Below are 27,422 nucleotides of genomic sequence, written 5' to 3'. Positions count from 1 at the left end.
TAAAAACAAAAGCAAAAAAAAACAAATAATTTTAGAATATATATTCAGTTTGGTTTTAAACTAGGGCTTCTTCTTTTTTTTTTTTTTTTGCAAGGTTAAAATGAAATGAAAATGAAAATTAAGGAGTAGTAGTGGAGTAATAGAGGACTTTAAAAGAAAATAAGAGAAAAAGAAAAAAAAACAAGAAAAAAATTTTTTTTCCTAATTAAAAAAGTCGTAAAAATATATGAAAATGAAAGTTAAGGAGTAATGGGGGAATAATAGGGAATTTTAAAACAAAATAAAAGAGAAAAAATAGAAAAGAAAAAAATTTTTTTAATTAAAAAAAAAAAGTAAAAATATATCTAGGAATTTCTCTGGAGCTGTTGGGGTCAGTGTGCGTTCTGTTCAGTTTCAGATAGCTCCTCGTTCCAGCTTACACTTCTCGATATCTATAGGCCCCTTCCGGTGTAGTTGGTGTTATCTACAGGGCTTTTAATCTGTTGCACCGGTCCCTTCTGAAGCGGTTCCCTTTGTTTATTTGGCTTTTGTTTGCCCGTCTCTTCAGTGCCTAATTTCCGCCCTGACACAGGCGGGCGGAGGTGGTCTCTTGTTCAGGTTCGCTAGTTCCGTCGCGCTGCGGGGAGGGTGGGGGCGCTGTCTTCCCCGTCTACGCTGCTCAGGCTCCCGGCTGTTCTGTATGGAGCGTGCCCTGCGTTGCGTACTGTTCCAGTTTTCGGGTAGTCCACAAAAGCGCGGACTCGGTTGCGCCTGCGTTTTGTGCCTTCCCCGGCCAGAGTAGCTCAGGCAGCCAGGAGCTTGACGGGCGCTCTCTCCCCGGGTGCGGTGCACCTTCTCCCCTCTGCGGTCCCAGCCTGTTTCCGCCCGTGCCAGTCAGGTATGTGCGCCTTGTGTTTAGCCGCGACCCTCCCAGCGGATGTCGACCATCCAGAATCTCAGGAAGTCTTTGGTTAGAAACTGGAGGCCTGTTTGCAGTGTGGTAGGGGATCCGGCTAGCTCTTCTCTGGACTTGCTCAGACCCTTTGTTCTGCGAACGGCCGGCAGTGTGTTCGAGCCGGTTAATTTTCTCTCTCTTTTGCTATCCCACAGTTTAAGTTGGTATCTCACAAAAGCTCCCTCCGATTGCCCTCAGGGCACTCAGGCCGGGTCCTTACCCTAAGCAATGCCGCCAGCTCCTCTCCCTTCCGCCCCCACTTGCTGGTGGCGGATGTGGGTGTCTGGGGTACTTTTCTGCTGGGAGTTGCTTTTAGGCACGTAATCTGTGGGGTTTATTTATTTTTCCTCCCAGTTAGGTTGCCCTTCGAGATTCGAAAACTTCCCCCAGACCCGCCAGTGAGAGGGTTTCCTGGTGTTTGGAAACTTCCTCTATTAAGACTCCCTTCCCTGAACGGGTCTCTGTCCCTAGCTCTTTTGTCTCTCTTTTTATCTTTTATATTTTGTCCTACCTCCTTTCGAAGACAGTGGTCTGCTTTTCTGGGCGCCTGATGTCCTCAGCTAGCGATCAGAAGTTGTTTTGTGAAGTTTGCTCTGCGTTCCATTGTTCTTTAGATGAATTTGTAGGGGAGAAAGTAGTCTCCCCGTCCTGTTCCTCCGCCATCTTGGCTCCTCCCCTAGGTTGTTTTCTGATGAGTCAGTTCTTCACATCAGGTGGCCAAAGTATTGGAGCTTCTGCTTCAGTGTCAGTCCTTCCAGTGAGTATTTAGGATTGATTTCCTATAGGATTAACTGGTTTGATCTCCTTGCTGTCTGAGGGACTCTCAAGAGTCTTCTTGGTCTAGCTGTATCCTGAAAGCTCTCCTGGCAGAGCTGAGGATTAGAGGGTGGAGTTCTTGGGTTGGAATAGCCCCAGGCAGTAGGTTTGTAGCCTCCTGCTGGTCTTAACCCTAAAGCTGTAGCAACTTTTTATGAAATTTCTGTATTTGTTTTCTGCCTTTGATTGATTTCCTAAACCCTGAAATGACTGAGAAGTTTTCTTATTGTTTTGAGGAGAGGATTCACTAACCTGTTCATGCCATTAGAACCAGGAGTCCCTTCCCTGAATCATTTCCTGGTCATGTACAAGGCACAATGCTCCTCTCCTCACCCCTGCCCATTACTCTTTCTTTCTCTCTCTCATTGCCACAGTTTCCCACGGTTTCAGAATCCCAGAGTGTGTGTTTCTAATGACAGTGAGCTCTGTTCCTTCACATTAATATATACAGTTTAGACTTCTGTTCTTCATCCATATGACAAGCTATTCATTGTATTATTTTATATTTGAGTTCCTGAAGATATATTGAAGTAAGAGTAGGAATCCTTGTGAATAGATTGTGAATTCCTTGGTGCTGTGGAGAAAATGGAAACTTCTCGACTTGTGCCTACAAACCGAGCACAGGTCCTGTCATGTTAGGAAGTTGCTAACAGCAAAAAGGGAAATTATCTGGAAGCTCTAGTTGAAGATTCTACTTATGTTTTTAAGTGTACATTTTAAATGTGAGTGTAGATCCACTGCTCAAGCCCTTTACCTTTGGAAGTTGTGTATGGGTGTGTTTCTAGGTGAGAGGATGTGTGCATAGAGCAAAATTGAGCAGTAGAGCAGTATATTAAATTACATTCAAAAGGTAGATGAGAAGCATTTATATGTTATTTATAAATAAATGAGGGATTCCCTGGTGGCTCAGATGGTAAGGAGTCTCCCTGCAGTGCAGGAGACCCAGGTTCGATTCCTGGATCAGGAAGATCCCCTGGTGAAGGATATGGCAACCCACTCCAGTATTCTTGCAGGGAAAATCCCATGGATGGAGGAGCCTGGCGGGCTACAGTCCATGGGGTTGCAAAGAGTCGGACATGACTCAGCGACTTCACTTTCTTTAACTTAATAGATAAATGATATCTTAAATTTGTAAAGCAGTTTTCAATTTAAAACTTGCTTCCACAAACATTTTATTGTGGCTCATAAAATAGCCCTTTGTAGTGGTATGCTATTGTTTTTATACTAGGAGAATCCAGTCTGCCACTGTGGCTCTGCATGTCCAGCTCGTGCCTTTGGTTGTATATATGTGCACTGGTCTTCTGAGCAGACACTTGTGCATCTTTTCCCACTCAGGTCAAGTATTAGCTCTCCTGGGAAGCCCTGCTTGACTTTCCTAGGCAAAGCCGAATTCATGTACCCTTCATTTAGGCTCAGGTAGACTCCTGAGCTGACCACTTTCTGTGGGCCTTATGCGATGGTTTTTTTGTTCACTTTTTACTCCCTAACTAAAGTGTAAGGTTTTTTTGTTTGATTTACTGTAGTTACTAGCACTTAATAGTTACACAGTAAATATTTCTTGAGGGGAATAAAAGAAGATAGAGGTGTGCCATGGGCAGCCTGAGGATAGAGAAGCTCAGGCTCCTTGGTGGAGAAGGCATAGACGTGGGCCTTGTACTGTGAGTGCCTGGAATTCAGACATGCTTAGGTGTGGTGGGAAGAATTAGGAGTCATTTCTCAAAGCAAAGTTGGAGAGACAAAAAAGATCAAAATGTTTTTGAATAAAAGCATGGGTTTCTGTTTGATTGAAGCTTGGGTGCTTGCTGGAGACGAGTGGGAAATAAGGTGGGAGAAAGGTCACTTGAGAGCACAGATTGGGCAGAGTGTCTGAGTGCCTGACTGAGAAATGACTTTGTTAAGGTGTTTGAGCAGGAAATGGAAGCGAGTAGAAGGGTGCTTCAGACAACTGATCTCTTGCATATACAAGATAGTAGAAAAGCAGGAAGACTGGTTAGGAAAGGGTCCTGTGGTTGGAGTTGATAATGGGGTTCTGGACTAGGGGGCTGCAGTGACTATATAAAGGAGGAAGTACGTTAAAGAGAAATTATGAGGATAGAATAAACAGAATTTGACAGCTGGTTGGATGAGTAAAATGAGATCAGAGTCAGATTTTTCATCCTTAATGCAATAAATGTATCTTGAATAAAATAATTTTACCCTCCCAGGTAGGAGTTTCTTCATCTATCAAACAAAGGTAGTAATGCCTACCTGGCAGTATTAAAGTGAGAATAAATTAGAGAAGCTATGGAGATTGCTTGTTTAAATAGTTCTTTGAAATAATTGTTTTTATCATCTTTTTAAAAATCATTTGTCCTGGTTAATGTCATTTATTTGTGCTTTTTATTATTGTGAGCTACTGCTGCATATTAAAAAGCAGAGACATTACTTTGTCAACAAAGGCCCGTCTAGTCAAAGCTATGGTCTTTCCAGTGGTCATGTATGGATGTGAGAGTTGGACTGTGAAGAAAGCTGAGCTTCGAAGAATTGATGCTTTTGAACTGTGGTGTTGGAGAAGACTCTTGCAAGTCCCTTGGACTTCAAAGAGATCTAACCAGTCCATCCTAAAGGATATCAGTCCTGAATATTCACTGGAAGGACTGATGCTGAAGCTGAAACTCCAATACTTTAGCCACCTGATGCGAAGAACTGACTCATTTGAAAAGACCCTGATGCTGGGAAAATATTGAAGGAGGGAAGAAAAGGGGATGACAGAGGATGAAATGGTTGGATGGCATCACCGACTCAATGACATGAGTTTGAGTAAGCTCCAGGAGTTGGTGATGGACAGGGAAGCCTGGTGTGCTACAGTCCATGGGGTCACAAAGAGTCGGCCACGACTGAGCAACTGAACTCAACTGCTATATTTTAATATAGATCTCTTGTTTATGTTGGATAGTTCCATCTTGTTGATGGAGAAGACAAAAAGAAAGGATTTCTGACATAAAAATGAGAAATAAGCAAGGAAATCTGGAATTTTTGTTTCCAGAATGTTTTAGGTGGTATTAACATTGGGCTAGAAGTGTCTCATGTTCTTAATGTGAGAGCTTGTTTTGACAGTCACTTGGTCCCATACTGTGCATGAGCAAGAGAGAGAGCAGTTAGGGGTCTCCCACCTGGGTCTGCAGAGGCTTGATTATCACTGAGCCTGCCTGCAGAGAAGAAAGGTTCCCAGTTCCTGTATGTTTAGATATTTTTCCAAATGCCAGCAGGAATAAATAACCCAAGTATTTGAAGTAGACGAACTTTGGTGAGTGATCTTCAGATACAAGATTTATATTTGGGTACACATTCTTCCAACCTACTGGACCTATTGCAGCCAACCTACTGCAACCTATTGAGGGCAGGAACTATTACTTGGTCCCTCTTCTTATTACTCCCAGTGGTATATAACGGACATTTAGTAAATGATTTCTGAATGGGGGAAATAAAAGAAGCTTCTAAACCAGAGTAACACACCAGTCAGTAACAACATTCCAAGTAAGTTGCTGGTGCCTCTACAGCAGAGATTTGAGGACTAGTTGAGTGGCTTGCCTTACTGTGTCATAGTCCACTGTAGGTTTTACAGTCCTCCTCATTGGTGGGTCTTGGAGCACACCTCCAAGTAAAGATGACTCAGACCCCATATTGTTCATCATCCTCAATTTCTTCTCTTTTTTGTACACCCTTTCTCTGGAGTTGAAGCCAGATTTTCTTGTATTTCTTCTGTCAGAAGATCAGTCTAATCATCCTCACTTGGAATTACCCACTAACCCTTACTTGAACTTGCCTTGTGGATAAATAATCCACTCAAATGTAGCCAAGCAGCTATAACCCTGAACAGTGGGTCCATTTCCCCAAAGGAGGACTTCTGGAATATAATGGAAAAATAGGGGCCAGTCCTTACTTCACGTTGTGTATTGTTGGGCCACATTACCTTTGACCCACATGTAAGTATGATCACTAGCATCTTCCATCTCCAGGCTGGAATTAGAGCCCTCGGGCAATAGGGGATTCTTTTTTTTCCAGGAGAGGTCCTGATTTTTCCCCAAAATACAAAAAATAGTAGACGATGATGAGCCTGTACAAACTACCCACACTTGTTACCGATTGACCCTTAAAAAGCAATTACTTATACAGTCCAGCTTGGGAGTGTTGATGCCTGTGAGCAGTTGGACAGGTTCACAGCTGGGTTAATGGGGAAACTATAGCCTGGCCTGAAATGTAAAAGTTGCCACAGAAAACCACACTCAGAGGCAGGCAGCATGTTTTTCAGTAGAGAAAATTGCCCTTTGGTTCTTACTCAGGACACCCTTTCAGCAAATTGTTAATATTGTTAAGATTATTGCTTTTTCTCCTTTGCATGCCTTCATTTATTTATTTACTTATTAATTGTTGATTATTACTACCCACCCTGCCCCTCAAAAACAGAAGTGAAGTGAAGTGAAAGTCGCTCAGTCATGTCCAACTCTTTGCGACCCCACAGACTATACAGTCCATGTAATTCTCCTGGCCAGCATACTGAAGTGGGTAGCCTTTCCCTTCTCCAGGGGATCTTCCCAACGCAGGGACTAAGCCCAGGTCTCCCACATTGCAGGCGGATTCTTTACCAGCTAAGCCGCAAGGGAAGCCCTCAAAAACAGAAACTAGAGCTAAAATGTTCTGGGAACAGTACTACTCCTACTCCACTCTACTGGCCCTTATTCCTCTCACGTGCCTTAGGGTGAGGCTGAAGAAGCACCAATGATTAATTCAGTGGCATGGTTTTTCTTAACCTGTTTACAGGGGGTGTGCGTTTTCCATAAGTATTTTGTACTGTCTTTTGAAGTCAGTAAACTCATTAGAGTCACTGGATTTTAAAGCTCAAATGGATTTTAGAAATCAATTCATGCCTTCCTTTTACAGCAGAAGTCAGCAATTTTAAGCGACTTGAACAAGATTGCTCCTCGCTCATAGCAGAGTTGGGACTCAGGGAAGATGCTTTAAGTCAAGGTCTTTTTTTTTTTTTTTTACTTCCCCATGTAAATATAGAAAATAAAAGACATCTATACTTCTTATGTATTCATGCTCAGTCACTCAATCATGGCCAACTCTTTGTGACCCCATGGACTGTAGCCCGCCAGGCTCCTCTGTCCATGGAGTTTTCCAGACAAGAATACTGGAATGGGTTGCCATTTCCTACTCCAGGGTATCATCTCAGTCTAGGGATCAAACCCACATCTACTGCATCTCTGTATTGGCAAGTGGATTCTTTCCCATGGAGCCACCTGGGAATCCCTCTTGTCTTCTTAGTTTCCACTTGCTCTTCAACTTTAAATGTGAAAACTCCAACGAGAATATACTTACAAATTTCTTTCATTCTGAAATATAAAAGAATCATTCAGGTAAGTATAAAGCTTTTAAAAATTGAGGTTATTGTTTCTGCTGTTTCTCCATAATAATTTTTACATAATTCTTGACTCCTGGTTTTAAAAAAATAAATGACTTGCTGTGGTTTATAACACTTTGACACATTGATAAAATAGAATTATATATTTTCTGAAGAAACTTGAGTTACTAGTATTTTGGGAAAATGTTAGCTTACATCTGAATGCCCAAGCAAGACCAGATTCTCAGAATTTGACTTACAGCAACATTCAAATACACAGAAGAAATACTTAATTAATCTTTAAAATAACTTTAAAATCTTTAAAATTTTAATCTTTAAAATAACTAAATCTATATGTACTTTAGCTCAAGGAATTGCTCTACATAGATATAAATCCAATTTTTTATGCCTTCAAAATTGTGTTTGGTGTTGTATTGGGTAAGTAATTTTATGTGCACAGGTGTTCTTGATATGTTATTCTAGCATTATGAAATTACCCTGATTGTTGGTAACTAAGTATATAAGCCAAGATTTCACTTTTTAGAAAGATATTCTATCATGTTAGGAGATTTTTACTCTTTAAGAAGGAATTCATAAGATATAATTCTACCAGTTTTAACCCAGTATGTACTCCATTATAAACATTTATAAAAATGTTTTAAATCTTAAATGCTACCAAGTCTGGTTGATGGGTCAGCATGGATTTTAGTACCTATTTTTCCTTTAAGGCTGTGCAAGATGACACAATGAAAAGTATCCCAGCCAACTTTCTAAAACATTGTTAGGAGAAACTGAATTTTTTTTAAGGCAGTCTTGAAAAACCTGTTTTTATTATATCATATTTGGTGAGGGAGCTCAAGCTTGGAGACCAGATTGAATTAGGGTTAGCTCCCAGCCCTTTCCATTTGCTAAATGTGTACCCATGAGAGAATGACACTCGTGCTCATTTTCCTCACCTGTAAAACTGGTGATACTAGCTCCTGACTCACAGAGTTGTTTTTAGCAATAAATGAAAAAATGAATAGCAAATACTTTGTGAAATACCTGGCACATAATAAATCTTCAATAAATATTAGCTATAATTCTATTAGTATGTAATTATTTCATTTCAAAGAAGGAATTATAGGCAGTTCTTGACTTAATACAAATTAATAGGCTATCCAGTTATATATATATATTTTTTTTTCTCTTTTGCCATTGTTTACCTTCATACTCTGGAGAACCAGTGCTCTAAAGGTCATTCTGATAAAAGAGGTGTTTTTGAAAGTGAATTTTATAGCTTGCCTGCTATAAAATGAATGAATGAGTAATATGTATAGGTTTAGGGAGAAGGGTAAGTTTTCTCTATTCAAAATTCATAGAAAACCTTTTAACTTTATTAGTCCAGTAGTTCCCAAATTTGTTTGACCATGAAACTCATTTTCTACAAAATACCAGTTAGCATCCTGCAGAAGTGTTAATCTACCTTTTGGGAAGTCTTGCTGTGTAACTTTTGAAACATGTACACACACACATGTATCCTTTAGATGTGGTTAAAGCTGTTTCGGGCAGTGACCTTTCAATTAGGTTTTCTCAGATTTAAAATGTATCACCATCTTATTTAATACTTATTTAATATTTAATACAAATTTGAATGGTTCAGAACAGAAATAGTATGATATAGAAAAATTAATTTCATTTCACTTTTGTGCACATTTTAAGCTGTTAACAAAATTCAGCCCCTCATGGGTCACAGCCTTGTGGTGGCAGACGGGGCTTGTGTAACTTAATGAAGCCATGAGCCCATGCAGGGTCACCCAAGATGAAGGCATCACAGTGAAGAGTTCTGACAAAATGTGGTCCACTGGAGGAGGAAATGGCAACCCACACCAGTATTCTTGCCTGGAGAACCCCATGAACAGTATGAAAAGGCAAAAAGATACAACACTGGAAGATGAGCCCCCCAGGTCAGAAGGTGTCCAGTATGCTACTAGGGAACAACAAAGGTAATTACTGAGTTCTAGAGAGACTGAACGGGACTTCTCCACAGGCTCAGCAGTAAAGAATCCAACTGCAAATGCAGGAGCCGCAGGAGACACAGGTTCAATCCCTGGGTTGGGAAGATCCCCTGGAGAAGGAAATGGCAACCCACTCCAGAATTCTTGTCAGGAAAATCTCCTGGACAGAGGAGCCTGGTGGGCTACAGTCTGTAGGGTCGCAAAGAGTTGGACACGACAGAGGGCCTGAGCACACCAGAAAGAATGAAGCAGCTCCGCCGAGGCAGAGATGATGCTCAATTTTGGATATGTTTGGTGGTGAAAGTAAAGTCTGATTTTGTAAAAAAAAAAAAAAAAAATATTTCATAGGAACCTGGAATATTAGTTTCATGAATCGAGGTAAATTGGATGTGGTCAAGCAGGAGATGACACGACTGAACATTGACATCTTAGGAATCAGTAAACTAAAATGGATGGGAATGGGTGAATTTAATTCAGGTGACCATTATATCTACTATTGTGGGCAAGAATTCCTTAGAAGAAATGGAGTAGCCCTCATAGTCAACAGAAGACGCTGAAGTGCAGTACTTGGGTTCAGTCTCAAAAATGACAGAATGATCTCAGTTTGTTTGCATTCAACATCGCAGTAATCCAAGTCTATGCCCCAACCACTACTGCCAAAGAAGCTGGAGTTAACCGGTTCTATGAAGACCTACAAGACCTTCTAGAACTAACACCAAAAATGATGTCTTTTTCATCATAGGGGATTGGAATGAAAAAGTAGGAAATCAGGAGATGCCCAGAAAAACAAGGACTTGGCCTTGGAGTACAAAATGAAGAAGGTCAAAGGCTAACACAGTTTTGTCAAGAGAATATGCTGGTTATTTAACTTAATTTGTCAAGAGAACACCCTGCTTATTTAACTTATATGCAGAGTACATCATGAGAAACGCTGGACTGGATGAAGCACAAGCTGGAATCAAGATTGCCAGGAAAAATATCAATAACCTCAGATATGCAGATAACACCACACTTATGGCAGAAAGTGAAGAAGAACTAAAGAGCCTCTGATGAAAGTGAAAGAGGAGAGTGAAAAAGTTGGCTTGAAGCTCAACATTCATAAAAATAAGATCATGGCATCCGGTCCCATCACTTCATGGCAAATAGATGGGGAAACAGTGACAGACTTTATTTTGGGGGGCTCCAAAATCTTTAATTTCATGGTGACTGCAGCCATGAAATTAAAAGATGCTTACTCCTTGGAAGGAAAGTTATGACCAACCTGCTGCTGCTGAACCACTTCAGTCGTGTCCGACTCTGTGCGACCCCATAGATGGCAGCCTACCAGGCTCCCCCATCCCTGGGATTCTCCAGGCAAGAACACTGGAGTAGGTTGCCATTTCCTTCTCCAATGCATGAAAGTGAAAAGTGAAAGCGAAGCCACTCAGTCGTGTCCGACTCACAGTGACCCCATGGACTGCAGCCTACCAGGCTCCTCTATACATGGGATTTTCCAGGCAAGAGTACTGGAATGGGGTGCCATTGCCTTCTCCATATGACCAACCTAGACAGCATATTAAAAAGCAGAGACATTACTTTGTCAACAAAGGTCCGTGTAGTCAAAGCTATGGTTTTTCCAGTGGTCATGTATGGATGTGAGAGTTGGACTATAAAGAAAGCTGAGCGCAGAAGAATTGATGCTTTTGAACTGTGGTGTTGGAGAACACTCTTGAGAGTCCCTTGAACAGCAGGGAGATCCAGCCAGTCCATCTTAAAGGATATCAGTCCTGAATATTCACTGGACGGTCTGATGCTGAAGCTAATACTCCAATACTTCTGCCACCTGATGTGAAGAACTGATTCATTGGAAAAGACCCTGATGCTGGGAAAGATTAAAAGTGGGAGGAGAAGGGGATGCCAGAGGATGAGGTTGGATGGCATCACCGACTCAATGGACATGAGTTTGAGTAAGCTCCAGGAGTTGGTGATGGACAGGGAATCCTTGCATGCTGCAGGCCATGGGGTCGCAGAGTCAGACACGACTGAGCGACTGAACTGAACTGATAGCAAACATCCTTTTCCAACAGCCCAAGAGATGACTCTATGCATGGACATCACCAGATGGTCAGTACCAAAATCAGATGGATTATATTCTTTGCAGCCAAAGATGGATAAGCTCTATACAGTCAGCAAAAACAAGACCTGGAGCTGACTGTGGCTCAGATCACGAGCTCCTTATTGCAAGGCTCAGACTTAAATTGAAGAAAGTAGAGAAAACCACTAGGGCATTCAGGTATGACCTAAATCAAATCCCTTACAATTATACTATGGAAGTGACAAATAGATTCAAGGGATTAGATCTGATAGAGTGCCTGAAGAACTATAGATGAAAGTTTGTAATATTGTACAGGTGAGAGTGACCAAAACCATTTACAAGAAAAAGAAATGCAACAAAGCAAAATGGGTGTCTGAGGAGGCTTTATAAATAGCTGAGGAAAGAAGAGAAGCGAAAGGCAAGGGATACAGGAAAAGAGATACCCAACTGAATGCAGAATTCCAGAGAATAGCAAGGAGAGGTAAGAAGGCCTTCTAAAATGAAGAATGGAAAGAGAGGAAAACAGTAGAATGGGAAAGACTAGAGATCTCTTCAAGAAAATTGGAAATATTGAGGGACCATCTCGTCCAAGGATGAGCACGATCAAGGACAGAAACAGTAAGGACCTAACAGACGTGGAGTTAATTAAGAAGAGGTGGCAGGAACACACAGCAGAAGCAGAACTGTACAAGAAAGATCTTCACGACCAAGATAACCATAATGGTGTGATCACTCACCTAGAGCCAGATATCCTGGAGTGTGAGGTCAAGTGGCCTTAGGAAGCATCACTATGAACAAAGCTAGTAGAGGTGATGGAATTCCAGCTGAGCTATTTAAAATCCTGAAAGATGATGCTGTGAAAGTGCTGCACTCAATGTGTTAGCAAATTTGGAAAACTCAGCAGCGCCCACAGGACTGGAAAAGGTCAGTTTTCATTCCAGTCGCAAAGAAGGACAGTGCCAGAGAATGTTTAAACTACCGTACAGTTGCTGTCATTTCACATGCTAGCAAGGTTATGCTCAAAATCCTTCAAGCTAGGTTTCCGTAGTATGTGAACCAAGCACTTCCGGAAGGACAGGCTGGATTTCAAAGAGGCAGGCTCTTTGAAGAACCAGAGATCAATTTGCCAACGTTGGATTGTGGAGAAAGTAAAGGAGTTCCAAAAAAGTATCTACTTCTGCTTTATTGACTACACTAAAGCCTTTGACAGTGTGGATCACAACAAACTGTGGGAAATTCTTAAAGAGTTGGGAGTACCAGACCACCTTACCTGTCTCCTAAAAAACCTGTGTGCAGGTCAAGAAGCAAGTTAGAATCGGACATGGAACAACTGACTGGTTAAAAATTGGGGAAGGAGTATGAAAGGCTGTATGTTGTCACCCTGCTTATGCCAGGCTGGATAAATCAAAGCTGAAATCAAGATTGCCAGGGGAAATATCAACAACCTGAGTCTCTTGATGAGAGTGAAAGACGAGAATGAAAAAACTTGCTTGAAACTCAAAAAATACCAAAAAAACTAAGATTGTGGCGTTCAGTCCCATTGCTTCATGGCATATAGAAGGGGAAAAGGTGGAAGCAGTGACAGATTTTCTTTTCTTGGGCTCCAAAATCACTGCGAACGGTGACTGCAGCCATGAAATTAAGACACTTGCTCCATGGAAGGGAAAGCTATGACAAACCTAGACGGTGTATTAAAAAGCAGACCTCACTTTGCTGAAGAAGGTGCATATAGTCAAAGCTGTGGTTTTTCCAGTAGTCATGTATGAATATGAGAGTTGGACCATAAGGAAGGCTGAGTGCCAAAGAACTGATGCTTTTGAATCATGGTGCTGGAGAATATTCTTGACAGTTCCTTGGAATGCACACAGTTCAAACTAGTCAGTCCTGAAGGAAATGAATCCTGAGTATTCATTGGAAGGTCTGATGCTGAAGCTGAAACTCCAATACATTGGCCACCTGATGTGAAGAACCGATTCATTGGAAAACACCCTGATGCTGCGAAAGATTGAAGGTGGAAGGAGAAGGGAATGACAGAGGATGAGAGGGTTGGATGGCATCACCGACTCAATGGACTTGAGTTTGAGTAAACTCTGGGAGAGAGTGCAGGACAGGGAAGCCTGGTATGCTGCAGTCTGTGGGGTCTCAAAGAGTCAGACATGACTTAGCCACTGAACAGCAACAATAATCATTAAACCAACAGAACATCCTTTGCCATGTTCTGATATTTTGTTGGGTTTAGAATCTGACAAACCAAAAATCTATTTTTCTTTTGTAAAAAACTGTTTTGAAATAATTTTAGACTTAAAGTTGTAAAAATAGTACAGAAAGTTTCTGCATACTGTTTACCTAACTTCCCCTGATATGAACTTCTTCCATAGGTACAGTACAGTTTTCAAAATCAGACAATAAGAAACATTGGTACAATATTTTTAGGTAAAATATAGATCTTATTTAATCACCAGTTTTTTGTTCTGAATCCAAACCAGAACCCCACATTGCAGTAAGTTGTCATGTCTCCTTATCCCACAGTATTTTTCTTTTAAAGATTTTCTTTTTATGTGAACCTTTTTTAAGTCTTTGTTGAATTTGTTACAATATTGTTTTATGTTTTGGTTTTGGCCAGGAGACTTGGGGGATCTTCCCTCCCCTACCAGGGATCAAACTTGCATCCCATTCATTGGAAGGCAAAGTCTTAACCACTGAACCACCAGGGAAGTGCCATCCCAAAATGTTTTAATCCTCCTCAGCTTATATCTGAAGTAGTTCTTAGTTCTTTGGTCTAAAGAACAGAGAAAGGAAAAAAATCTTGTATTTATAGATTTGCTATTAGCTGATAACATTGTCTCATCTCTGAGGCCTTCATTCTACCTCAGCCTTTCATTGGAGAAGGGCTGTAATAAGGCTCTTCCTTCTTGAAATACTAAGATTATTTTCTAAAGCAATGCATGTTTTCCAAAGTATTTTATAGGAGTCAGCTCAAAGCAAACACAGGCAGTGTTGCCCTATTTTGCTGCCTTCAATAAAATACATACCATATTACAAGATTTTATTAAACACTTATTAATTTCAGGTTACTTTTGAATACATCCATCTAATTGCTTCTTCCAAAACTGCCGTAAATGGTGTTTGTGTCTGTATGTTTTCAGAAATATAAAAAATAAGAACAGGAGAATTAATAATTTTGGAAGCTAGAAAGCAGATGGCCAATTAGCAACTAACTGAACCAACCCAAAATGAATTTATCGCTAGGCTGGTAGAGGGAGAAAGTTAACAAGTGATTCAGTTTATACTACAAAAATTTGAGTTTCAGAAACATGACTCTAGTTAGAAGTTTGGAGAACTCTTCTCTGGAAAACCTAACTCAGGAGGAAGGACCTAAAGATGTACAAATCAAGGGGTTTCTCAAAAAATTGCTTACCTAACTGAACCTAGAATGAATCACAAAGTCATCAAGCCCCTCCATCCCACCCACTCAGAACTTCTAATTAGTTTATTAGCTACCCTTCTCCCTTCAGCTCTTAATTATAAACAAGACAGCCAAAGATTACTAGATACATGGGGGAAACCTCACTATGGAAGACAGCGAATAAAAAAAAAGAGAAATTTGGAAGAAAAGGAATCCCCTTTCTCCTCAAAAACCATCAAAACAATAATTGATATCCTCAGAGAAATAAGGGAAGATATGCATCCACTAAACAAGAATGAAATGCTAGTTTAAAAGGAGTAGGGGGCTTCCCTGGCAGCCCAGTGGTTAAGATTCCCAATGAAGGGGGCCCTGGTTCAATCCCCAGTTAGGAAACTAGATCCCACATACTGCAACTAAGTATGTGCATCCCAGCTACTGAGTCCACACACTCTGGAGCCTTCACACCTCAACAAAGACCCAATAAATAAGTATAATTTTAAAAAGGAAGTTGGGGAATGGGAGATTCAGAGAAGAGAAACGTGCCCTCGAAATTAAAAACATGGTAACAAAATAAAGAAACTTTATTGGAGCATTGAAAGATGAGATAGAAGATGTAGAAGTCTCTGGTCTCTTATCCACAGTTCCAAAATCTGTAAAATCCTGAAAATCAGAAAAAGATTACAGTAAAACACACAACTTATGTACAGTCTTTATCACATTTATGTAAATATGCTTACAGTTTGCTACAGAAACACCACTGCCTCATGTCTCATTGATAGTGTTATATATGGGTTTAAATCATTATTGCCCTTCTAAAAATTCTGGATTCTGATATACGTATGGACCCAAAGTTTTCAGATGAGGGATTAAGTACCTGTATCCCAGAAAACAGAGCCAAAGACAAAGAGATGGAAAATACAAGAAATAAGAAAATTAGAGGGTCAGTTCAGAAGATCCAGTGTCTAATAATACAGGTTTCAGAAAGAGAGACAAAATGATAGAGTGGGAATCATCAGCAAAGTAATTCAAAAAAAGGTCCAGGACTGAGGGATATTAATTTCTACCTTAAGAGAGACCTCGGAAAAATAGACTGAAATAAACCCACATTAAGGCATGTCACTGTGAAAATTTTAAGAGCACTGGATATATTTGGTTAGTCTACAAACCAGAGAGGGAAAATGGGAAAAGTCACAGACAAGGAGACAGAGTCACAGTGTCCAGATTTCTCAGCATCAGCCCTGGAAGCTAGGCTGCAGTTGAGAGTTACCTTCAGAGTTCTGAAGGAGGATGGACTGCCCTGGTGTTCCAGGGGTTAAGAATCTGCCTGCCACTGTAGGGGACACAGGTTCAATCCCTAGTCTGGAGATTCCATGTGCCTCAGGGCCACTACACCCGAGCACCACAGCTACTGAAGCCCACACACCCTGCAGCTCATGCTCCACAAGAAGAGAGGCCGTGCACAGCACCGAAGACCTAGCATAGCCAAAAATAAAGTAATTAATTTAAAAAATTGTTTTAATGTATTTAAGAAATTCCAAAGGATTTTTTTTTTTCCTACCTAGAATTCTGTACCCAAACTGTCATTAAAATGGGATGGTTAGGACATGAATCAGATTCTCAAGAAACTTTGCTAAATTGAATGTCCTCTTTTCTTTTTCTTCCCCTTCATCCTCACTGAGGTGAAAATAAGAAATGAAGACATTATAAATATTGAAGAAAATAGATAATCCATAAATCAAAATATTATTCCTGAATTAATCAAGAGATTCCTTAGTGTCTCAGGTTATGTAGCTCAGTTCAGTCCAGTCGCTCAGTCGTGTCTGACTCTTTGCGACCCCATGAACCGCAGCACGCCAGGCCTCCCTGCCCATCACCAACTCCCGGAGTTTACCCAAACTCATGTCCATTGAGTCAGTGATGCCATCCAGCCAACCATCTCATTCTCTGACGTCCCCTTCTCCTCCTGCCCCCAATCCCTCTCAGCATCAGGATCTTTTCAAATGAGTCAGCTCTTCGCATGAGGTGGCCAAAGTACTGGAGTTTCAGCTTCAACATCAGTCCTTCCAATGAACACCCCGGGCTGATCTCCTTTAGGATGGACTGGTTGGATCTCCTTGCAGTCCAAGGGACTCTCAAGAGTCTTCGCCAACACCACACTTCAAAAGCAGAGACGTAGAAAGTACTACTTCATCTTATATTCCCCAGGGTTCTTTCTCTGTCCATAACAGAACATTTGTTCACAATGTATAAATAGTTAAAATATGTTTCCATTGTTTCATAGGCGAGTCAGAAAGGTAAATCCATTTTCTAGTTATAAGAATTTTTAAAGTTTATTTAAAACTTTTTTAGTCCGCATTTCTTGAATGAGGCTTTGAGGCTTTAAAAATCTGATTTGCTCTTCAGTGTCAGGTGCCCTTGGCTTGCCCTCAGTGGAGTGGCCCTTGCTGGGGAGGAGGCCAGGATGTCTGGAGAATGGATATATAGGCTTTTAGTCACATGGTGACATCCATCAGGACCACTGTCAGGCCTCACTGTAAACAGTCCACCGACTCCAGCCTTTTCCATTGCATCCTCTGCCCCATGAATCAATTAGATCAGAAAACAGAAGGGAGAAACAGAACCTCAGAAGGTTATTTATATAGTCAGTAAAGTTGCTCAGCAGCTAACAATAGAAAATAAAGCAAAACAGCACTGCATTGACTGAGATTTTTCTCAGAACGGTTTAACTGTTCACTTTTTATAAAGATACAGCTTTAAAACTTTTACTTTTGCTCTGATTTGTGTATTTCAACAATTAGTAATCTATAGCAAAATGAAGTTGAGAATGACAAATGGGAAATATCTCATTTAACTATATTCAATGTATATTTCATGTTCCCATTTCCATTATGTACAGAAACCTTTTCAGCCCCTTTGAGTATCAGTTTAGTAGTCCTCTGACTCTTTTCCTTCGTAAATGTCAGTGTGCCTTTGCTGGTTTCTTTCCTTCCCTTCGTGGTCTGACCTGCTCCTATTCCCTCAAGTCACATCACCTCTTGAATAGCTTTCCCTGGCCCATAGCCTCATGCCTGCCTTCACTCCAGGAGAAACCTTGCTCCTTCAAGTGGGGTTCCTGAGAAAGTGGAGCATGTTCTCCAACCTGATGAGAAAAAAAGTGAGCATGAGTGCAGTGCTAAAAAGGGACGGTTTAGCATATGAAGTTGGGCTGCCTAGTTTTGACTTCCTACACTGCCACTTAATCTGTGACCTTGGGCAATAAATTTAACTTCACCATGCCTCAGTTTCTGCCTCTGTCAATTGGAGGACAATAATAGTACTTGATGGGCTTCCCAGGTGGCTCAGTGATAAAGAATCCGCCTGCCAATGCAGATCGACCCCTGGGTTGGGAAGATCCTCTGGAGAAGGAAATGGCTACCCACTCCAGTATTCTTGTCTGGGAAATCCCTTGGACAGAGGAGACTTGTGGGCTGCAGTCCATGGGGTCCCAAAAGAGTCAGACACAACTCAGCAACTAAACAACAACAACAGTATCTGCCTCATTGATTGCTGTGAGATTTGAAGAAAATAATAGTGTGAAGTACAGTGTAGTGTAGTGATTAAGAACATATACTCTGGAGCCAGGCTGCTTGTATTCAAGTCCTTGCTCCATTACTTAGGCTGTCTTTCTATTCCTCAGGCTCCTCAAGGTGGTTGCTAACATCTGAGCAAAAAAGTATCTCTTTGCTGTTTATTAAAAAAAAAAAAAAAATAGCTATTGTTTTACAGGGAATTCTCATTTTTCAACAAAATTCAAAAATATACAAGCTGAGAGAAGAAAAGGTCTGAGGCTGAAAGAGAAGAAAGCAGATGAAAGCCGAAGTAGGATGCCACTGCCTCCCACCCAAATAGTTAAAATGAGGCAAAGTTACTAAGAACAGCTAGAAGTTGCATATACCATTGATGGAGTGTAAGTTAATGCAGCCACTTTGCAAAACTGACAGTAACTTCGAAGGCTGAATTGAGATATATCCTTGACACAACAAATCCAATCTTAGATGTCTTCATCCAACAGAAATGCCTGCTCCTATGCATGCAAAGACGTGTACCAAGAATATTTATAGAAACATTATCCATAATAGCTAAAAACTGGAAGCCATTCAGATAAAAATTCTGTATGTTTATAAAATGTACAACAGTGTGTGTGTTACAATGTGTAAAAGAAGCCAGACACAAAAAAGTACATACAGTGTGATTCCTTTTTTTTTTTTTTTGTAAGTTCAAAAACAGCTAATTTGTGGAGTTAGGAGTCAGAATAGTGGTGATCCTTTGGCAAGGGAGTGGGGACTAGAGTGGGGCCCATGGGTGCTTCTGGAGTTCTGTTGCTTGACCTAATTTGATGGTTCAGTTCAGTTCAGTCATGTCCAACTCTTTGCGACCCCTTGGACTGCAGCACACCAGGCATCCCTGTCCATCACCAACTCCCGGAGTCCACCCAAACTCATGTCCATTGAGTCGGTGATACCATCCAACTACCTCATCCTCTGTCATCCCCTTCTCCTCCTGCCCTCAGTTTTTCCCAGCATCAGGGTCTTCTCAAATTAGTCAGCTCTTCGCATCAGGTGGCCAAAGTATTGGAGTTTCAGCTTCAGCATCCATCCTTCCAATGAACACCCCGGACTGATCTCCTTTAGGATGGACTGGTTGGATCTCCTTGCAGTCCAAGGGACTCTCAAGAGTCTTCTCCAACACCACAGTTCAAAAGCATCAATTCTTCTGCACTCAGCTTTCTTTACAGTCCAACTCTCACATCTAAACATGACTACTTTCTGGCTTACTTCACTCTGTATAATGGGCTCCAGTTTCGTCAGAACAGACTTTGGGACTCTGTGGGAGAAGGCGCGGGTGGGATGTTCTGAGAGAATAGCATTGAAACAAGTATACTATCAAGGGTGAAACAGATCACCAGCCCAGGTTGGATGCATGAGACAAGTGCTCAGGGCTGGTGTACTGGGAAGACCCAGAGGGATCGGATGGGGAGGGAGGCGGGAGGGGGGATCGGGATGGGGAACACATGTAAATCCATGGATGATTCATGTCAATGTATGCAAAAACCACTACAATATTGTAAAGTAATTAGCCTCCAACTAATAAAAATAAATAAATAAACATGACTACTGGAAAAACCATAGGCTTGACTAGAAGGACCTTTGTTGGCAAAGTAATGTCTCTGCTTTTTAATATGCTGTCTAGGTTGGTCATAACTTTCCTTCCAAGAAGTAAGCATCTTTTAATTTCATGGCTGCAGTCACCATCTGCAGTGATTTCGGAGCCCAAAAAAATAAAGTCTGTCACTGTTTCCCTGTCTATTTGCCATGAGGTGATGGGACCGGATGCCATGATCTTAGTTTTCTGAATGTTGAGCTTTAAGCCAACTTTTTCACTCTCTTTCACTTTCATCAAGAGGTTCTTTGGTTCCTCTTTGCTTTCTGCCATAAGGGTGGTGTCATCTGCATGTCTGAGGTTATTGATATTTCTCCCAGCAATCTTGGTTCCAGCTTGTGCTTCATCCAGCCCAGCGTTTCTCATGCTGTACTCTGCATATAAGTTAAATAAGCAGGGTGACAATATACAGCCTTGACATACTCCTTTTCCTATTTGGAACCAGTCTGTTATTCCATATCTAGTTCTAATTGTTGCTTCCTGACCTGCATATAGGTTTCTCAAGAGGCAGGTCAGGTGGTCTGGTATTCTCATCTCTTTCAGAATTCTCCACAGTTTGTTTTGGTCCACATAGTCAAAGGCTTTGGCATAGTCAATAAAGTAGATGTTTTTCTGGGACTCTCTTGCTTTTTCGATAATCCAGCAGATGTTGGCAATTTGATCTCTGGTTCCTCTGCCTTTTCTAAAACCAGCTTGAACATCTGGGAGTTCACGGTTCACGTATTGCTGAAGCTTGGCTTGGAGAATTTTGAGCATTACTTTGCTAGTGTGTGAGATGAGTGCAATTGTGAGGTAGTTTGAGCATTCTTTGGCATTGCCTTTCTTTGCCATTGGAATGAAAACTGACCTTTTCCATTCCTGTGGCCACTGCTGAGTTTTCCAAATTTGCTGGCATATTGAGTGCAGCACTTTCACGGCATCATCTTTTAGGATTTGAAAGAGTTCAACTGGAATTCCATCACCTCCACTAGCTTTGTTTGTAGTGATGCTGTTACATGAGTGTATTTTCTTTGTGAAAACTCATGCAGCTGTATGCTTATGGTTTATGTATTTTTAGCTAGATATGTGAAACTTCCATTTGTAAATGTATTTAAAATCAGAAGGCTTAAGAATTTTGGAATTAATGGGTTTGCTTTTTCTACTTGACAAGTTTTCTGAGAATTAAAGATTTCATACCTTTGAATAATGTTAGGTACTTACCACAAGGCTGGAAAATTAACCAATCTGGCTTCTTCTTCATAAGTTGTATCTTATAAGTTGTATCTTCATAAGTTGAAAAAAAAATTCTCAAGAACAACAAATAAGTACCTCAGGCAACATACTTGGAAGTAATGATTAGTTTTCATTTATCCCGCCACCTTACATACTCTTTTTACAGACTACACAGACTGCATATATAAATTATGTATAGAACTGTGATTTAAAGTTAGAATCCGCCTTTTTTTTTTTCACTTTTCTCAGAGTAATTCACCTGCAGTTCAGATCTGGTGGTCCTACAGACTAGTTGAAGAAAGAGTTTTATGTGATCCAGCTGTGAGATGTGAGAGGCAAGTTGGCAGATGTTCAAATGAGCATCAGTCGTAATTGATGCTTGTGCTAGTTGCTTTGGCATCCATGATGCTGTTTTAGTAACTGAGTGAGTTTCTTTGAGTGGAATGTGTTTTGTTTAGTCTGCACTGTGCCCAGATTGAGGACTAAAAACCTTGCACTTTGGCAGAACATGGGTTTGTATACAGCTCTTCCCTTTTCTGCTGTTTTTGTATCATGTGAATCATTGCACAGTGAAGCCATCTGCAAGGCCTGAAGAGGAGATAAACGCTGCTATCCCTTAGACTGACACTTGATAAGCTGGTGTTCATTTAGCGTACGTTCCTGATTATCCTTTATAAAGTCTCAGACCTCATTTCAAGATGGTTGCAAACATCTCTGAGCCAGCACTATCTCTGGTTAGTTTGTTTTAGCTGAACACTAGTTTAAAGTAGAGGAGGGGAATCCATTCTGTGTCACCCAGAGTCTGCTGGAGTTTCTCAGTGCTCTTTCAATTGAGATACTAAGAACAGCAGGTACCTCTTCTGTTTAAAAAAATATGTTGATTAAATGATCTCAGCAAGCCATCCAGTTTGGCATGCACTTCATAGGGAATAGTAAAACCATAAGGTTCTTGAATTGTCAGATTAATACTTCAGAGTAAATGTTATTTGAGTGCCTGAAGTATATCACAACCGGTTAGATATTTGTCAAAAGTATTTCTCAACATAGCAATTTTTTTGAGGATTTATTGAAAAATAATTAAATTAACACATGCCTAGGACATTGCAAAGAGATTCAAGATTGAAAATGCACACCCATAACGAGTTTAGGATTGACATGTACGCACTGTTGTATTTAAAATGGATAACCAGCAAGGACCTACTGTACAGCACAGGGAACTCAACTCAATATTATGTAACGACCTAAATGGGAAAAGAATTTGGAGAATAGACACAGGTATATGTATAGCTGAATCACTTTGCTGTACAGCTGAAACTAACAGCATTGTTAATCATTGATTAACCCATAAAAAATTAAACAAAAATGCATACCCACACTCACCCTTATTCTTTCACTGCTGATACATACAAACCTAGCATGTATTTGTGTGTAGTAGATTCATCAGGGTTCCTTCAAGCTTTTCCCGACAGACTTTATAAATGCAGCTTTGCTCTGAGCTACAGAAGGAATGTTCCCTCTACTAAAATAGCAGTAAGTGCATGAATTGCGAAGGAGAGTACAGATGATTGGTTTCACATTAAGAAGCTTCTTCAGTTTTCAAGCAGAACGCCCTTGCTCACTAGGTATCTCTTCTTAATAAATAATATTAGAGTACGTTGGTAACCTAGTAGCTATAAACTCTGAAACTACTAGAGGGAATGACATAACAAAAATATTCCCTTATATCCTGAAATGATGAGCCAGAAATGCTAGAATCTTCATAACAGACTCTTTATTTTCAAAATGTTGTTCATTCAGTCGTGTCTGACTCTTTTCGACCCCATGGATTGCAGCATGCCAGGCTTCCCTGTCCTTCACCATCTCCCAGAGTTTGCTCAAACTCATGTCCATTGAGTCAGTGATGCAGAATCTAGGAATAATGTACTCTTCTTATATCTTGTTTTCCTAATGTATTTTCATGTGATATTTCAAGTCATTTAGTTTTTCTTCTATCTCCCATTTTACTAACATACTATAAATATGCAAGAAGCTAAATTTTTTGGTAGACTATAGCATTTTAAACACAGATAATATCTTTGTGGTTTTTTGTTGTTTTTTTTTTCCTCTTTGAAGGGGCAGTTGTAATTTTTGCTTAAAGACACACAGAAAATGATTGGGATGGGAAAGGACCATATTTTATGTAATTCCTGTGAAATAATTGTATTTATTTTTTCCTTAATGTTGTTTATTTCTTTGCTTAGCAGACAGAAGGAGGCGCACAGACAGATGGCCAGCAGTCACAGACACAAAGTAGTGAAAATTCAGAGAGTAAATCTACCCCTAAACGGCTGCATGTCTCTAATATTCCTTTCCGCTTCCGGGACCCTGACCTCCGGCAGATGTTTGGGGTAAGTCTCTGAAGTCCCTTTATTGGCTTTTCAATGAAAATATAATCTGCCGGTGTATAACTCATCATTAGTATTGATACTTTAGGGTAACCAACTACAAATACACTGAGGATTATAAGCTAAATCAGTGTTTTCATCAGCCTTTAGAAACATTCCCATCACCCAGCCTGTTCTGGACATTAGCCTTGCAAGTTCTCAGATACATAAGGTGACCACGGAACCAGGTTTGCCTGGGACTGAGGGATTTCTTGGGACATGAGACTTCAGGTGCTAAAATCAGGACCAGATAGTAATTCCTGCCTTTCAAAGGGCAATGAATTAAATGAAATAATATCTGTGATCTCAAATCATGTATATGGGGTTAGTTTGCTACCTGACGCGTTCTTCCAGCTCTTTACTTCCTCCCAAAATCACTCAAAAGTGAATGGCTACTGAGAATCTTAATTTTTTTCTGGGGTAATGTGTTGTTGCTTGTCTTAATTTGATCAAACTCTTAACTTGAACTAGGAATAAGAAATGATTGGGTTTTTTTTTTTTTCCTGAATATTTGTGTGGCAGTCAAGTGCTTTGTCAGAAAAGCAGATACCCTTGTCTAAGTCTTGACTGTGGCCACCTCAAGGTGACAAGACCCTGGGGCAGAGTTCTATCACGTACAGACGACTTCCTGGAAGTGTTTTCTATACCACATACAAGGCCAGGGTTGAGATTTAATTATATTCTTGAAGCACTGAAAGAGCTTTTTGACAGAAAATGATAGCCAGCTGTTTTCCAGCTCTACAGGAAGAAGAGCAACAGAAAATACAAGGGGCAACATAAAGAATTTAGGTTACATTTAAGAAGAAACTTCCCAGGAGTATGAGTTACTAGGTTCTCTACTGCATTATCAGAGATAGTATGGAACCGTAATCTCTGGAGGTCTGTGAAAATGGGTACATCCTCTTCTGTCAGAAGTGTGGTTTCTCTTGAGGTGGAGAAATAGTGTCTACTGAAGATCTGCCTACGCCAGTTGTCAGTGATTTCTTAAAATGTACAATTCCCTTCCCGTCCCTCAATTCAGTTTATCCAGGTATTGATTAAAACAGATAGTTTTGTCACCTTATATGTAAACCTCTCCTCAAAGTAATTACTGTGTTTGTGTATGCCCCTCCTCAGCTATTTGGCTATCTAGCAATAGTTATTTAGGTTTTTTGCTTTTAGCTTTGTTTGATTTTCCTAATGTTGAAGTACTTAACTAATTACAAAACACAGTTATTATTTCAGATGTTCTTGATGAGGGACTTCCTTGATAGTCTAGTGTTTAAGACTTGTGCTTCCACTGCAGAGGGCACAGGTTCAATCCCTAATTGGGGAACTGATATCCCACATGCCACACATAAAGTGGTAAATGAATAGAATCATTCATAATGTCCATGAATGTTTGGTATGCTGGAAAGCAGAAATAATACAAATATATATTTATTGATTTGGAAAGTTACTCAGATTCATAAATATATTATAAAGTATACTAGGTTTAAGGAAAGTAATAAAAACAATATGTATAATATGTCAGATGTCTATAGTTTTATACACACACACATGCCTAAGGAAAAGCTGGGAAGGTGATACCAAAATGTTAAGATGGGGTTTCGCTGGTAGCTCAGTGATAGAGTCCGCCTGCCAGTGCAAGAGACCCAGGTTTGATCCCTGGTTCCGGAAGATCCCACATGCCACAGGACAGCCAAGTGCCACAGTTGTTGAACCTCTGCTTTAGAGCCCAGGAGACACAACTGCTGAGCCCACCCACTGCAGCTAGAGAGTAGCCCCCACTCTCTGCAACTAAAGAAAAGCCCACGCAGCAGTGAAGACCCAGCATGGCCAAAAGTAAAAAACATTTTAAAACGTAATTTTTAAAAATGTTAAGATAATGGGATTAAAGATGATCTTAATTTGAAAACAAAATGGAGTTACAGATAAATAGCCTGGAGACAAAAATTGAAAAGATACAAGAATTGTTTAATAAAGACCTAGAAGAAATAAAAAAGAGTCAATTAAAAATGAACAATGCAATGAATGAGATCAAAAACACTTTGGAGGGAACCAAGAGTAGAATAACGGAGGCAGAAGATAGGATAAGTGAGGTAGAAGATAAAAATGGTGGAAATAAATGAAGCAGAGAGGAAAAAAGAAAAAAGGATCAAAAGAAATGAGGACAACCTCAGGGACCTCTGGGACACTGTGAAACGCCCCAACATTCGAATCATAGGAGTCCCAGAAGAAGAAGACAAAAAGAAAGGCCATGAGAAAATACTCGATGAGATAATAGCTGAAAACTTCCCTAAAATGGGGAAGGAAATAGCCACTCAAGTCCAAGAAACCCAGAGAGTCCCAAACAGGATAAACCCAAGGCGAAACACCCCAAGACACATATTAATCAAACTAACAAAGATCAAACACAAAGAACAAATATTAAAAGCAGCAAGGGAAAAACAACAAATAACACACAAAGGGATCCCCATAAGGATAACAGCTGACCTATCAATAGAAACCCTCCAGGCCAGAAGGGAATGGCAGGAGGTACTGAAAGTAATGAAAGAGAATAACCTACAACCTAGATTACTGTATCCAGCAAGGATCTCATTCAGATATGAAGGAGAATTCAAAAGCTTTACAGATAAGCAAAAGCTGAGAGAATTCAGCACCACCAAACCAGCTCTTCAACAAATGCTAAAGGATCTTCTCTAGACAGGAAATGCAGAAAGGTTGTATAAACATGAACCCAAAACAACAAAGTAAATGGCAACGGGACCACACCTATCAATAATTACCCTAAATGTAAATGGGTTGAATGCCCCAACCAAAAGACAAAGATTGGCTGAATGGATACAAAAACAAGACCCCTATATATGCTGTCTACAAGAGACCCACCTCAAAACAAGAGACACATACAGACTAAAAGTGAAGGGCTGGAAAAAATATTTCACGCAAACGGAGACCAAAAGAAAGCAGGAGTCGCAATACTCATATCAGATAAAATAGACTTTCAAATAAAGGATGTGAAAAGAGACAAAGAAGGACACTACATAATGATCAAAGGATCAATCCAAGAAGAAGATATAACAATTATAAATATATATGCACCCAACATAGGAGCACCGCAATATGTACGGCAAACACTAACGAGTATGAAAGAGGAAATTAATAGTAACACAATAATAGTGGGAGACTTTAATACCCCACTCAAAACTATGGATAGATCAACTAAACAGAAAATTAACAAGGAAACACAAACTTTAAATGACACAATGGACCAGCTAGACCTAATTGATATCTATAGGACATTTCACCCCAAAACAATCAACTTCACCTTTTTCTCAAGTGCACACGGAACCTTCTCCAGAATAGATCACATCCTGGGCCATAAATCTAGTCTTGGAAAATTCAAAAAAATTGAAATCATTCCAGTCATCTTTTCTGACCACAGTGCAGTAAGATTAGATCTCAATTACAGGAAAAAAAATTGTTAAAAATTCAAACACCTGGAGGCTAAATAACACGCTTCTGAATAACCAACAAATCATAGAAGAAATCAAAAAAGAAATCAAAATATGTATAGAAATGAATGAAAATGAAAACACAACAACCCAAAACCTATGGGACACTGTAAAAGCAGTGCTAAGGGGAAGGTTCATAGCATTACAGGCTTACTCAAGAAACAAGAAAAAGCCAAATAAATAACCTAACCCTACACCTAAAGCAATTAGAGAAGGAAGAAATGAAGAACCCCAGGTTAGCAGAAGGAAGAAATCTTAAAAATTAAGCAGAAATAAATGCAAATGAAACTAAAGAGACCATAGCAAAAATCAACAAAGCTAAAAAGCGGTTTTTTGAAAAAATAAACAAAATTGACAAACCATTAGCAAGACTCATTAAGAAACAAAGAGAGAAGAACCAAATTAACAAAATTAGAAAATGAAATGGAGAGATCACAACAGACAACACTGAAATACAAAGGATCATAAGAGACTACTACCAGCA

At 40.1% G+C, this 27,422-nt stretch overlaps 1 protein-coding gene across 27 annotated transcripts in view; it reads left to right on the top strand.

Moving 5' to 3' along the window:
• The window catches only part of RBFOX2 (RNA binding fox-1 homolog 2), a 286,473-nt gene that overhangs the window by 217,598 nt on the left and 41,453 nt on the right, over positions 1 to 27,422 (top strand). For 17 of the 27 annotated variants that reach the window (XR_006264103.1, XM_043439948.1, XM_043439942.1 and 14 more), the window contains one exon: positions 23,262 to 23,408. Coding sequence is in view for 26 of the 27 variants with exons in the window: in XM_043439948.1 (XP_043295883.1) it covers positions 23,262 to 23,408 (147 nt within the window). In the remaining variant the exon portion in view is untranslated. The remainder of the gene's footprint in view (positions 1 to 23,261; positions 23,409 to 27,422) is intronic. The other 10 variants (XM_043439950.1, XM_043439949.1, XM_043439939.1 and 7 more) reach the window with 1 other exon arrangement.

Source organism: Cervus canadensis, chromosome 21 (genome assembly GCF_019320065.1).
Source record: "Cervus canadensis isolate Bull #8, Minnesota chromosome 21, ASM1932006v1, whole genome shotgun sequence".
Lineage (NCBI taxonomy): Eukaryota > Metazoa > Chordata > Mammalia > Artiodactyla > Cervidae > Cervus > Cervus canadensis.
Note: the sequence above shows the minus strand (reverse complement) of the source record. Positions and strands in the feature narration are given on the sequence as shown.